This window comes from Podarcis filfolensis (assembly GCF_964270895.1).
Source record: "Podarcis filfolensis genome assembly, chromosome: 5".
Taxonomy (NCBI): Eukaryota; Metazoa; Chordata; class Lepidosauria; order Squamata; family Lacertidae; genus Podarcis; species Podarcis filfolensis.
The window spans coordinates 8904480-8917302 of record NC_139608.1 but is presented as its reverse complement, the minus strand read 5'-3'; the positions used below and the strand labels follow the sequence as shown (position 1 = coordinate 8917302).

The 12823-nt window shown below is 45.9% G+C and overlaps 1 protein-coding gene across 10 annotated transcripts in view; it reads right to left on the bottom strand.

The window, feature by feature from the left end:
* MCF2L2 (MCF.2 cell line derived transforming sequence-like 2) overlaps positions 1–12823 on the bottom strand; it is a 227602-nt gene that overhangs the window by 39331 nt on the left and 175448 nt on the right. For all 10 annotated transcript variants that reach the window (XM_083612712.1, XM_083612717.1, XM_083612719.1 and 7 more), the window contains 4 exons: positions 9054–9179; positions 6865–7086; positions 2547–2639; positions 1502–1580 (listed from right to left, as the gene is read on the bottom strand). In XM_083612712.1, coding sequence (XP_083468838.1) covers positions 1502–1580; positions 2547–2639; positions 6865–7086; positions 9054–9179 — 520 coding nt within the window. The remainder of the gene's footprint in view (positions 1–1501; positions 1581–2546; positions 2640–6864; positions 7087–9053; positions 9180–12823) is intronic.

Sequence of the window (12823 nt, the reverse complement as noted above, 5' to 3'; positions counted from 1 at the left end):
ATCTTCGTTTGCATTAGAGAATACAACATGCAACAATTACAGCAAAGGCACAGCCATCACGGCGAGTCGCCGCTGAAGACCGTGAATCTGTCTAACTCACTTTTAAAGCCATCCTTTGTTGGCGGCTACCAAAATGGTGTGAATCACATAGTTTTAATATGCGATGTGCGAATAACCTCTTCCTTTTTTCGTCTGTGAGCATGCCTCTCTTGCCTGTGGCATCTTCAGACGCCGAATGCAGGTTACAGTTCATATTACCTACGCATGTAAAACGCAATATGCGTAGGCCCAGATCATGTGGCCAATTGCTGGATTCCATTCATGACTGTGTGAACTAGATCTCTGTGCACCAGATTTTACGCACATAGGCAGGATTTGAATGTTACACCCTGGATAGAAATCCAGTGATGAAGGAGACAGGTGTACCTGAAGGACAGGGATGCTGTCTTCCAGGCATATGAGTTGTATCTGGCAGAGATATCCTCCAACGTCACCCAGCTCAATGTCAGTTGAGTGATTTGTCGCAAGAAGAGAGGGACAGGAAGCACTTTGTCCTCACGTGCTTCCCCTCCCACCCACTGTAAAATAGTTTCTCAGGAGCAAAGCACAGTTGGAATGCTCTGCAAGAAAGCCCGCCTACAGCCCCTTCCACAATGTCAATGTTTCCTCCTCTTTTGATAGCTGAGGACCAACCAGTGGAATTAATAATATCTGGGAGTAGATTAGAGGAAAGGCAGGTGGAGATAAGAAAAAGCATGGCTTACAGTACCTGAATAATATAGACTTCTTCTCTGCCGTTGTACCAGATCTCAAATTTCTTGTTACCGCCTTTGGCATTTTCAGTAATACCAAACACACCATACGTGAGAAGCGTTATTGCTTCTCCCAAAGAATCCTGAGAACAGTATTTTTGTTAAGGGTGCTGGGAATTGTAGCTCTCTGAGGGGTTTACTACAGTTCCCAGGATTCTTAGGGGGAGGCCATAGGATTCAAATGCATAGTGTGTACACATTCATGATGGTATAAATGCAGAAAGTGTCAATAATGTCAACAGCAAGTGCCAGAGCTGTGTCGTTCCTAGGAAGCATCCAGCACACAGCTTTAACCCAGCCTGCGCCAACTTTGGTGCCCTCCAGACATTTCGGACTACAACTCCCATCAGCCCCACCAGGCAAAACTATGAGTTGAGATTGATGGAAATTCAGGAGAGATTAAATGAGCTGATCAAGGCAGAGCTGCAGCAAAACAAACCTCCCCAAGGAGCCTGATTAGGTGACGGCAAGGCCAGAACAGTGACTCAGACAGAGACAGAGTGGGCAGGCACAGCAATGGGTGGATCTGTGAGCTCAAAAGGACCTATAAAAATACAATTAATTTATTGTTCATTGCATGAACAATTGTGACAGGCAGTTTGGGAAATATTAAGCCCTTGGAAAAGGGAGGGATAGGGAACACAGCTGTGACGCACACATATCAAACCATTCTCTCCGCAGTGCCCTACCTCTGCAAGCTTCCAGCTGTCCCGTCAGGACCTTTCTAATCTCAGAAACCCAGGTGTTCTTCAGCTCCACGGAAGCAGCCTAGGGGAGGAATAAAAGGACAGATGTAAATCACAAGTGATCCAGGCAGTCACCTTGAATAGCCTTGAATAGTTCATGTGAATTCATCTGCGCTGCCATATGCCCTCTTTCAGATCAAGAGAGTATTCCTCCACCAGGAAATCTGCACCCACAGATATACGATTCCTTCCCTTTCTGTTGATGACATCCGTCCTCAAAAAATGATTTCTGTAGGCAAAAGGTTCGGTGGTGAAGCTAACCCCACCCGTCTTTTGGCTTGGAGCAGTGTTTCAGTGAGGAAGGAGAATATTGTGTGTTGCTGTTTTTTTAAAAAAGAAAATGTGCTGGATGAAAATCCGGCTGGATGAATATTCGGGCACCTGGGGAATGTTTTTTTTTAAGCCTACCTGAAGCATGGGGTAAATGAGCATGTTCCATCACAGACAGCTAGGAGCAAGGCAACTGGTGTGTGGAGCGGGGAGAATTTGTGAGGGGGAAGCTGGACTGAGCCCTAGGAGACAAGAGTCCACAGCCTTGAAGTTCCCTGAGATATCCTGGGACAGCAACTGTCTCTCAGTCTGGCCTAGCTACCTCGCAGGTTGTTGTGATGATAAGGAGAGCTGTGTTCGCCACCTTTAGCTCCTCGGAGGACAGGTGGGATATAAATGCAATAATAAATAAGTAAATAAATTAAAAGGCGTATGGTGGGGATGGAATGTGCCATTTAACCCTAAGCGAATAGTGGCTTACTTAACACTGTCTAGTGAATTTGCAGCTGTGGAGATCTCAGCTAGGAACAGCTCGGCTCACGCTCTTTTGAGACTTGTCTTATGTCTTGGGAGCCATGTGTGACTCCCAGCAGGTTCTCTTTCACTCCCTCTGTCATCTCCACACCTGCCCAACTATCACACCGGTGGAATTAATAATACCTGGGAGTAGATTAGAGGAAAGGCAGGTGGAGATAAGAAAAAGCATGGCTTACAGTACCTGAATAATATAGACTTCTTCTCTGCCGTTGTACCAGATCTCAAATTTCTTGTTATCGCCTTTGACATTTTCAGTAATACCAACCGTGCTCATCTGTTGAAAAGAGAACCTTGAATGTAGAACGCGATATTTTGCCTCCGCAATATAGAATGATATTGCCTTCCCTAACCCTTTTTAGTTCATGTAACAGAGCACATGAAATCAGTACAACATGCATTTGTTGTTGTTGTTGTTGTTGTTGTTGTTGTTTAGATTTATATACTGCCCTTCATCACAAGATCTCGGGGCAGTTCACAAGATAAAAAGACAAGGTAAGAGCGCAAATAGGATAGCTCAGTTGGTAGAGCAGGAGACTCTAATCTCAGGGTCATGGGTTGGGCAAAGAGATTCCTGCACTGTAGGGGAAGAAGAAGAAGAAGAGAAGAGTTTGGATTTAATATCCCACTTTATCACTACCCGAAGGAGTCTCAAAGTGGCTAACATTCTCCTTTCCCTTCCTCCCCCACAACAAACACTCTGTGAGGTGAGTGGGGCTGAGAGACTTCAGAGAAGTGTGACTCGCCCAAGGTCACCCAGCAGCTGCATGTGGAGGAGCGGAGACGCGAACCCGGTTCACCAGATTACGAGTCCACCGCTCTTAACCACTACACCACACTGGCTGGACTAGACAGAACCTCATGATCCCTTCCAGCTCTATAATTCAATGAATGTGCCTGGCCTGTCGACTCCACGATAACCAAGCCCACTCGCACAGAGACCATGTATCATTGCCTCAGTTTATATATAAACTGTTGTAAGGATGAAATGGGGAGGAAGAGAACCATGTGCACCATCTTGATCTCATTGGAAGATAAATGTGGTATATAAATCTAAATCATCTATATAAATCTAAATCATCATAATACAATAATTTATTATTTATACCCCACCCATCTAGCTGGGTTTTCCTAGCCACTCTTGGCGGCTTCCAACAAAAGATTAAAAATACATTAAAACATCCATCATTAAAAACTTCCCTAAACAGGGCTGCCTTCAGATGTCTACTAAATGTCAGTTGTTTATTTCTTTGACATCTGATGAGAGGACGTTCCACAGGGCAGGAGCCATTACCAAGAAGGTCCTCTGCCTGGTTCCCTGTAACCTCACTTCTCGCAGTGAGGGAACTGCCAGAAGGCCCTCGGCGCTGGACCTCAGTGTCCGGGTTGAACGATGGGAATCTACAAAAGGTCTGATCACAGGCAAGTGCATGGTGGAATATGCCTCAAATCTTAGCTTAGCAGGTCAGACTGTTTATGAAACTGGATTTTTTCTCCTGGGGCCAAGAAAATACTTCAAAAGCAGGCAGAGCCTGCTGTATTACCAAAAGTCTTACACAAGAAGTGACACTGAAATGCTACAAGCACCAGCGAAAACAAAGCTGAAATTGCTTGTTTACAGTGTACAATCCCCCTTTTCCTTTCATGTGAAGGCAGAAGTTGTACAGTTTCCCTCACTCCGATAAAAACAACAACACAGCAACCCAAAGGCAAGCGTGGAAATGCAATGCTAAAATCAGTTCTAAAATAAGAAAGATGCAGAATTATCCTCCTTGACTATGTAGAGTTTGCAAGACAAATTTAGTTGTCACCGTTGCTATTGTTTTAACTGACTGTATTACCCGCCCTTCAATCTAAGCTCTTGGGTGGGTTACAGCAATTAAAACACAACATTTAAAACAGTTTTAAACACTTTATAATCATAAAAGGGTGGATTCTAAAGACGTAAAAAGGTAAAGGGACCCCTGACTGTTAGGTCCAGTCGCGGACGACTCTGGGGTTGCGGCGCTCATCTCGCTTTATTGGCCAAGGGAGCCGGCGTACAGCTTCCAGGTCATGTGGCCAGCATGACTAAGCCGCTTCTGGCAGACCAGAGCAGCGCATGGAAACACCGTTTACCTTCCCACCGGAGTGGTACCTATTTATCTATTTGCACTTTGACATGCTTTCGAACTACTAGGTTGGCAGGAGCAGGGACCGAGCAACGTGAGCTCACCCCGTTGCAGGGATTCGAACCGCCTGCCTTCTGATTGGTAAGCCCTAGGCTCTGTGGTTTAGTCCACAGCGCCACCCGCGTATAAAGAGGTATGGCTTCAGTAGCACTGGAGCTCAAAGGCTTTACTGACCCTCCCTGGACTGGTCCTACTGTTTGGCAGGGTGAGAAAGCTGCCTCAGGTGTCAGATACTGGGAGGCGGAAAGGAATGGCAAGGTGTTGAAGGACAGAGGTGTCTATGCCAGGCACCTTGCCCTGCACACACACCCACAAGCTGGGTGCCCTATTACTAGAGCTGAAGTAAAAGACTTTTTTGTGCAGCATTCCTAGACTCACACCCATGATTTAAAGTGCCATGTCTGAGCACTTTTCTTTTGCCCCGAGGCAAAGAAAGTTTCACTGACTTGGTTGGCATGAATGACACTGCAGTTAATGCAAATCCTGGCACTATCCCTAGAGTTCTGTTTAGTTACATCTTGTGGGATCAGTCTGAGTTCTCGTATAGCCTGCTGATGTGGACAGAATATTTGCAGGGTTCAGCAGACCAGACCTTGCCAACCCCTGCACATCTTGGCTTGCATAGTGGGGTTGGCTGGAGGGATGAATGCTGCATTCTGAGAGGGAATGGAGCACATCCCCTCCAGAAAAAGCCCTCTCGGGACACAGAGGTAATAGGTTGCAAATGCCCCTTTTTAGGATAAGGGGCTCATCAATAACAAACCTAGACAGCATCTTAAAAAGCAGAGACATCACCTTACCAACAAAGGTCCGTACAGTTAAAGCTCTGGTTTTCTCAGTAGTGATGTATGGAAGTGAGAGCTGGACCATAAAGAAGGCTGATGGCCGAAGAATTGATGCTTTTGAATTATGGTGCTGAAGGAGACTCTTGAGAGTCCCATGGACTACAAGAAGATCAAACCTATCCATTCTTAAGGAAATCAGCCCTGAGTGCTCACTGGAAGGACAGATCCTGAAGCTGAGGCTCCAAGACTTTGGCCACCTCATGAGAAGAGAAGACTCCCTGGAAAAGACCCTGATGTTGGGAAAGATGGAGGGCACAAGGAGAAGGGGAAGACAGAAGACGAGATGGTTGGACAGTGTTCTTGAAGCTCCAACATGAGTCTGACCAAACTGCGGGAGGCAGTGGAAGACAGGAGTGCCTGGTGTTCTCTGGTCCATGGGGTCACAAAGAGTCGGACATGACTAAACGACTAAACAACAACAACAAGGATAAGGGATTTGAGAGGATGGTGTCTGAGCAAATGTAGTAGTGCCTGGATGAAGCTGAGTATCTGGGTCTTTTTCAATCCAGATTCCACCCTGGTTTCAGCACATAAATTGGTTTGGTTGTCCTGATCAATCACCTTTATAGAGAGAGGGCTGGAGGGAGCACTATTGATTCTTACCAATATTTTACTTTCTGCTTGGGTGTGCAAATGAGTTCTCCGCGGGTTAGGAGCATCATATATGATGTCAGGTGTGGGACAGGTGAGCATACCAAATGAAGTCAGGCAGGTCAAGTTGGGACCAGGGCCAGAGGTTCCCTACCCCGATCAATCCCAGTTTCGGCTTGGCTTGCTCTCGCTTTGTGGAATCTGATGTAGGACCAGCAGTTTCACTGGCTGCTGCAGGGATCTCTTCCCATTATTTTCTACTGAATTTGTAGATAAACACAGATCTCGCAATACCATTACAAGTCTCCAGTACTCTCCTCCAAAAAAGGTGACGGTATTTGAAATATATTTGGAGTTGCGTAGTGATTTCATGCTCTTTATTGCAGCTCGTCAGAACAGTGAATGAATTTCCCCCCAAACCACTGGCTTTGTATACATTATTTACACAATAGGTCCTGTGTAATTGGCTGATTCTGCTTCCCTACTGGAGCCTGATTGGGCTGCTCCTGCAGTCCAATCGGTTGTTGCATTCTAGGATCCTACCTGCCTATTGTTCTAGGACCCAATCTCAGTACATAACAGTATTCCTCCCATCTACAGCTCTCTACAGGCATCAGGTAGGCACAAGTTTATTCCAGGCCATTTTGGTAGGCTCAGTGGTAGGCTCATCTGTTTCGCACGCAGAACTTTGCAGGTTCAGTCCCTGCCATCTCCCCGGAATTAACCCCTGTCTGAAACCCTTAAGAGCTGCTGCTGATCAGTGCCAGTGATGCCATTAGAATAACCAAGGTAGAAGGCAGCTTCCGATATCCCAGTGGTATTCCAGATGTGTACTTTAAAACAGTTGGTGGCTTGCAGATTTCCACATCGTTTTCAACCATGACAAACCACTTACCTTTAGAGAATTTTTGAAGCTGTATGAAGGAGACTTCTCGTGGCCATCAGTATTCTCTTCGCGCTTCTTGCAGAACAGCAGGATCTTTGCATAGAGAAAGAGGTGCCTTTGCATTGGCTTGAACCTGGCTAAATCTTTCACTTTGTTGTGACCCTTCTTGTGGTCCGTCCAAACATTGAAGGAGCCTTGCAGGAGCAGTTTCCCAAGCTCGTGCACATCTCCCTAATGAAAGAGGGAAGAGAGGGGGGAATTGTATGAAACAAGATACTAACCTTTAGTATATAAGTCAGTTGACTAAATAGCTATAGTCCATGAAAACATATGCCTTAATACATTTGTTAGCCTCTAAGGTGCCCCATGAGTCTTTGTTGTTTATATTCAGACTCCACACACCCAGCGGCAGAGCATATGCCCGTGCTGCCCAGGGCAGGCGTGCTCCCAAGGGGGGCAGGGGTGGGGCACAGAGGGTGCCCTCCCAGGCGTGGAATAGCTGCTCAGGTACACAGAGTGGTGCACGCGCTTTGCAGCTGGGGGCGGAACGAGCCGCTGATGGTGGACATTCGGCGCGTTGCCCACCCACAACTGCCAAGTGTCACCCCCCTCAGCGAAGACACCCAGGGCGGTCTGCCCCCACCGCACCCCCTTCCTCCGTTCCTGCACACCCCCACCACCAAGAAAAAAGGTTATTGGTTCCACTTTCTAATTATCCCCTGGGTCATGATCCCTTTGACGGAAATCACTTCCTGTTTTGTCAGCCAGCATAAGTGGAATGTTGAGCTGATTTGACACACTGCTGACATCAAAGTACCTGGGGCACTTAGACGACTGCCTACAAACACGGAATTTATACTGCATAGCTTGAAGAACATACTGAGTTGGGTTGGCCTTGTACTGGGTAGAAAGGTTAAAAAGCAAAAGGGCGGCAGCTTTTTAATAATGATGGGGGTCCGCTTTCCAAAGAGGTAAAAGAGCTATCATACAAATGACTTAAAATTAAACGATTGGCTTAATCAAATTGTGCTATTTAAAATGGAAATACCTTAATATTTTATTATTATTAAAAAGTGCATGCACACAAAAGCTGGTACCCAGAACAAACTTAGTTGGTCTCTAAGGACAATTTTAAAATTTATTTTATTATTACGTTATTATTTATAAAATTTGTATACTGCCCCTCATCCGAAAATCTCAGGGCGGTTCACAACACTAAAATTCAACATGAAAACACCAAATACATGATAAAAATAAGAGCAACAAACAAATCAATAACCCCCTCCTATAACCCTCTCCCACAAGCACATTTAAAAGGGGTGGAGGATGTTGAGCAGCCAAAGGCCTGGTTAAAGAGGAACTGTTTGGCTGGTGCCTAAAGGTGTATAATGAAAGCGCCAGCCGAACTTCCTGGAGGAGGGCATTCCACAAGCGGGGAGCCCCTGTAAAAAAGGCCCGTTCTCATGTTTGCACCCTCTGGAAGGCAGGCAGGCAAGCATCCTGAAACAATAATGCCAAGGTCTGGATGAGACGACAGAAAAGGCATGTTCTGTGTATCCACCCACCTGATCCCCAAAGTTGCAGGGATGCTGAGCATTTAATGAAGCCCTAGGAGGGTGGGAAAGTTTGTACGAGACAAGGTGGCATTTCAGATATCCTGTTCCAAGCTTATTTAGGGTAGGGCAGAGTTGGCCCTCCAGATGTTGTGGCCCTCCAACCAGTGACGGAGCTTCATGCTCCAGCACCGGGGGGCGGAGAGCAGGTGGGGGCGGAGCTGGCGTGCATCCCGGGGGCATGGTGTGCCGCCCACAGGGGCGTGATGGGCATCCTGGGGGTGAGGCGCACCGCCCACAGGGGCGTGACATGCCGCCTGGGGGCGTGGCACACTGTCTGCGGGGGCGTGGTGCCCAGCGCGCGGGGGAGCCAACCACGATGGCACCCCACCAGGATCATGCTCTCCTCTTCCTCCGTCACTGCCTCCAACTTCCAATCAGCCCCAGGCAGCCTGATCAGTGGTCAGGGATGCTACCAGCTGTAGTCTAGCAACATCTTGGGGTCTGGAGTCAAAGGTTAGGCAGCTCTGATTTGGGGCCCTAGAGATTTATCTTGTCATGGAGGAAACCAACAAGCTTGCAAAGAACAGTAGGGTTTGAAAGCCGTTGATCAATATGATACTCTACGTTGGCTAAAAGACACACCTCATAACCTGTAATTGCTATCTGATGCATGGAGTCATTTGCCGACTTGATGATATCAATCACGGTGGCTAGAGCTTCCTCCAGTTCAGCTGTGCCTTCTGAATTCTTGCTGCATTTCAACATTTCCTGTTTTTGAAATGGATACAAAAGACAGACTGATTATGCCCGGGGAGACCTCTTTAACATCTCCCGTCACGGAAACGTCTTTAGGCACAGATTTGTGGCAGAAGGTTGAGTGCATTCAAAGCAACCGCTCGCTGCCGTGGAATTTACCTTAGTATAGACGCTTGTCAAGTTTTATTTTCCAGCTTGAACGGCGAGGAAAATCTTGTGTTTCTGCACTGGATCAGAAATCCAGGGGTGCAGATGAGTGCTAAGATTCTCCTTGCCATTTTGGCAGGCCGGTACAATCAAGAGGGTATATGCACGCTAAAATAAATGATCACCTGAGTTAGGGCCATCTTCTGCCAACTTGACATTATATTCCATGAAAAATTACTGAGGATACAGACCCAACCCTCGTCTGATAAATGGGCACAGCTAGCGCTGCATCTGAAGCCCCAGAAAGGGAGACTTAGTCTGATCCAGCATCACCCTTCTTATAACCTTATGAAATTGCTGCACCCCCTGTAAATTGCGGCAAATTCATCTGTCTGATCAGAACTGCAAAGGATATCATTTCACCAACAAGGGCAAGAGAGCAAACTATAATTTATTATGCCACTTTAAGTTGGTGTTCAGGCCACTCCCTTTTCTGACCCTGGTGCTCACCTGTTTACGAAAAGTCCACATTTGCTCGTTGCCAGGTGAGAAGACAAAGACATTCGCGTCTCATCCTCCATCAGCTCAGTAAGTCTATGTTTGCTCACATTTCCCACTGCTTTCTGCTCTATGGGATATTATAAGCACCACAATACCCCAAGTAGGAAAGGTATTTGCAATGCATGCTTCGCTACAGAGGCACAAATGGCCTTCGGGGAAATGAAACAAAGAACACCATAACAACCAATATATATTTTTATATCAAACACACTGCTAGCAAATAAGTAGTGACTCTGCTTACCTGGTTAGTGTAGCGCAATGGTACTAAAACTATTTTATTCCTGCGCAGCAGGGGATTGGACTAGATTGCCCTCAGGGTCCCCTTCCAATTCTACGATTCTATTATTCTGACTAACTTAAATACATCTTTCACACTCAGGAGGTGAACTAGAAGGTAGTATGAGCTGAAACGATTTATTTTACTCATTTGTATACTGCCCTACGCCCATAGCTCTTGGGGCAGTTCAAAACACAAAGTTTCACAAAACACAAAATACATCATAAAAAAAATTAAAACAATTGACAGTACTAATGTATACAAACTAATGAAAAATGCACTCCCAAACAAAGAAAGAAAGAAAAGAGGAAAGTTTCCTCCTCTTTTTCCTTATGGGTAGAAAAGCAGTTTGGGTGCATGTGTCTGGTTCTTCTTTTCCATTTTAAAATAATTTGCTTTGCAGATATACAAAAGCCACCGAACAAAAGATACAAGATCTCAGTTAAAACAAAGATAAAAACGTGTTGTGATAGATCAGGGGTCAGCAACCTAAGGCCCATGGGTCGGAAGCAGCCCACGGAGCTCGTTTGACTGGCCCACGAGCCACCCCTGAACTGAGCTGCCTGCTTGCGCACTGCGCTCAACCAGCACAGCGCGGCGCCAGAAACCACGTCTGCGCAGACGCAGATGCCAAAAAACGCAGGCTCTCTCTCACACATGATCTGACCCACGGAGGGATCTCCACGGACCGATCCTGCCCAGGCAAGATAAACCTTGCTAACCCCTGTGATAGATAAACAGGGAAAAGATAGTAGTGGGGAATGAATTGGCAGAAGGTTTCCTTATCACTACTCAGCATACTAATCAAATTCAGATTCAGTTGTATATTCTAGTGAGCAAACATTAGTTCCCAAACAGATGGCAGGAAATAAAAGTTTCAAATGCTTTTGTTGAAAATTTGATTTTTTCTCTCTCTCTGTATATGCTGAAGAACCAAGAGAAATGGCTAAAGATACCCCAACCCCACTGCCATTCCTGTGCTCAAACAGATACGTCTCCCACAGCAGCAATCCTTTGTTTAAAAAAGATAAAAGTATTTACTCATACTTAATCTAAGCACAACCGCAAGGACTCCGGATTAAGTGTTTTAGCTATGCAATGTTGAATGTTAACTCTGTTCTGTTTCCCCTTTGTTACTGTTATTGTTTTTATTTAAACCACTCCACGAACCAAGAACTTGTACAATGACCACAAATAATGAACCATATGTTGTAGAGATTACTGCAAATTTGTTGTTTTTGTGATAGACAAATGGCATGAGAAGATGTGGTCTATTTATTTGTATCGTTTCTCATTCTACGATCCCTGTTTATAAAGCCCAAAAAAGAAGTCTGTTTAAAAAAAGAAAGATAAAAGTATAGTATTTGAAGACAATTCACAGCCTCCCTAGGTAATCTGTAGCTTGGCTATCAGAGACCAAGGCTTCACCTTGCTGCAATTCTGTAGGCAGGAGCAAGCAAGCTTACTGCCATAGAGAAAAGGAAGAAGAGAATACAGAGGCAGGATGAGGCTGATACGGAGGGGGGGCATGTCTTCTTCACCTTCTTCTTCGCTACAATATATCAATTTATTTCCAATTGTCAATGTCAAAAGGGACTAAAATCTATAAAATTCATAGAAAATCAACGTGCCAATTTGCTCAATTTCTCTAGGACTCCACCACACCTCCCCTGTCCTCCAAAATCCCTCAAGCAAGGTGTCAAGACCCTAATCCTGTCAAATCACTCTGCCAAGCCTTTCCTCCAGGCAATGCCAGTACATGGACCATTGTCTTCTCATCAGGATGTGCTTATCTGCGCATATCTCCAGCTCTGCATATTCCCCCCTCCCTCCTCCATATGTTAATCCTGTGTAACCCAACCTCTTCTTAATGTATTCATGATGTAATCTGTGTAACCCAACCTCTTCTTAATGTATTCATGATGTAACTGGGATGTGTTTTGCACTGTATTCTGGGGCATGGAGGGAAGTTTCAAAAGTTTATGTCACCCCTTTCTCGCTGTTCAATCTCGCCTTGAACCTGTTGCGCAATAAACTTGGATCTTCTGCAGCTTGCTCCTGTCTCCGGCTGAGCTCATTTTCCTCCGCAGGGACCCGCGGACTTAGTCCGACGAGCTGGGTGGCAGAGCAGCCTCGCACCCAGATTTTACCGTAACAAGGCCATGAACAAGGGTTTAAAGCAATGGTTTCCAATTAGCTAACTTTTGCAGACCCCCTGATCCACTACCCAGGTCTCTGCTTATTGGCAACTTTTTGGAAAAGCTGTTGAGCTCTTCCCAGACATTCTCAACGATTTTCGACAATTCCAGACATATTTCTGACGGACGAATCCTGGTTATGTCCAGGAAATTCCAGGCGTAGGTCAGCCCTATCTCACAACAAACATGGCATAGCTGTCCTGGAAGTATTTGCACCCACCCAAGGTCAGCAAGGACCAGTCTGTTAGAAGGAGCAGCGCTACCCCGTGACATAGCATTGCTAGAAAGAAAAGTGGTGGTTTCAGCTACTCAGCAAGTGCTTTCGGCTCAGCCTCTAAAGCAGGCATCCCCAACCCTCCAGATGTTTTGGCCTACAACTCCCATGATCCCTAGCTAACAGGACCAGTGGTCAGGAATGATGGGAATTGTAGTCCAAAACATATGGAGGGCCGAAGGTTGGGGGTTCTTGCTCT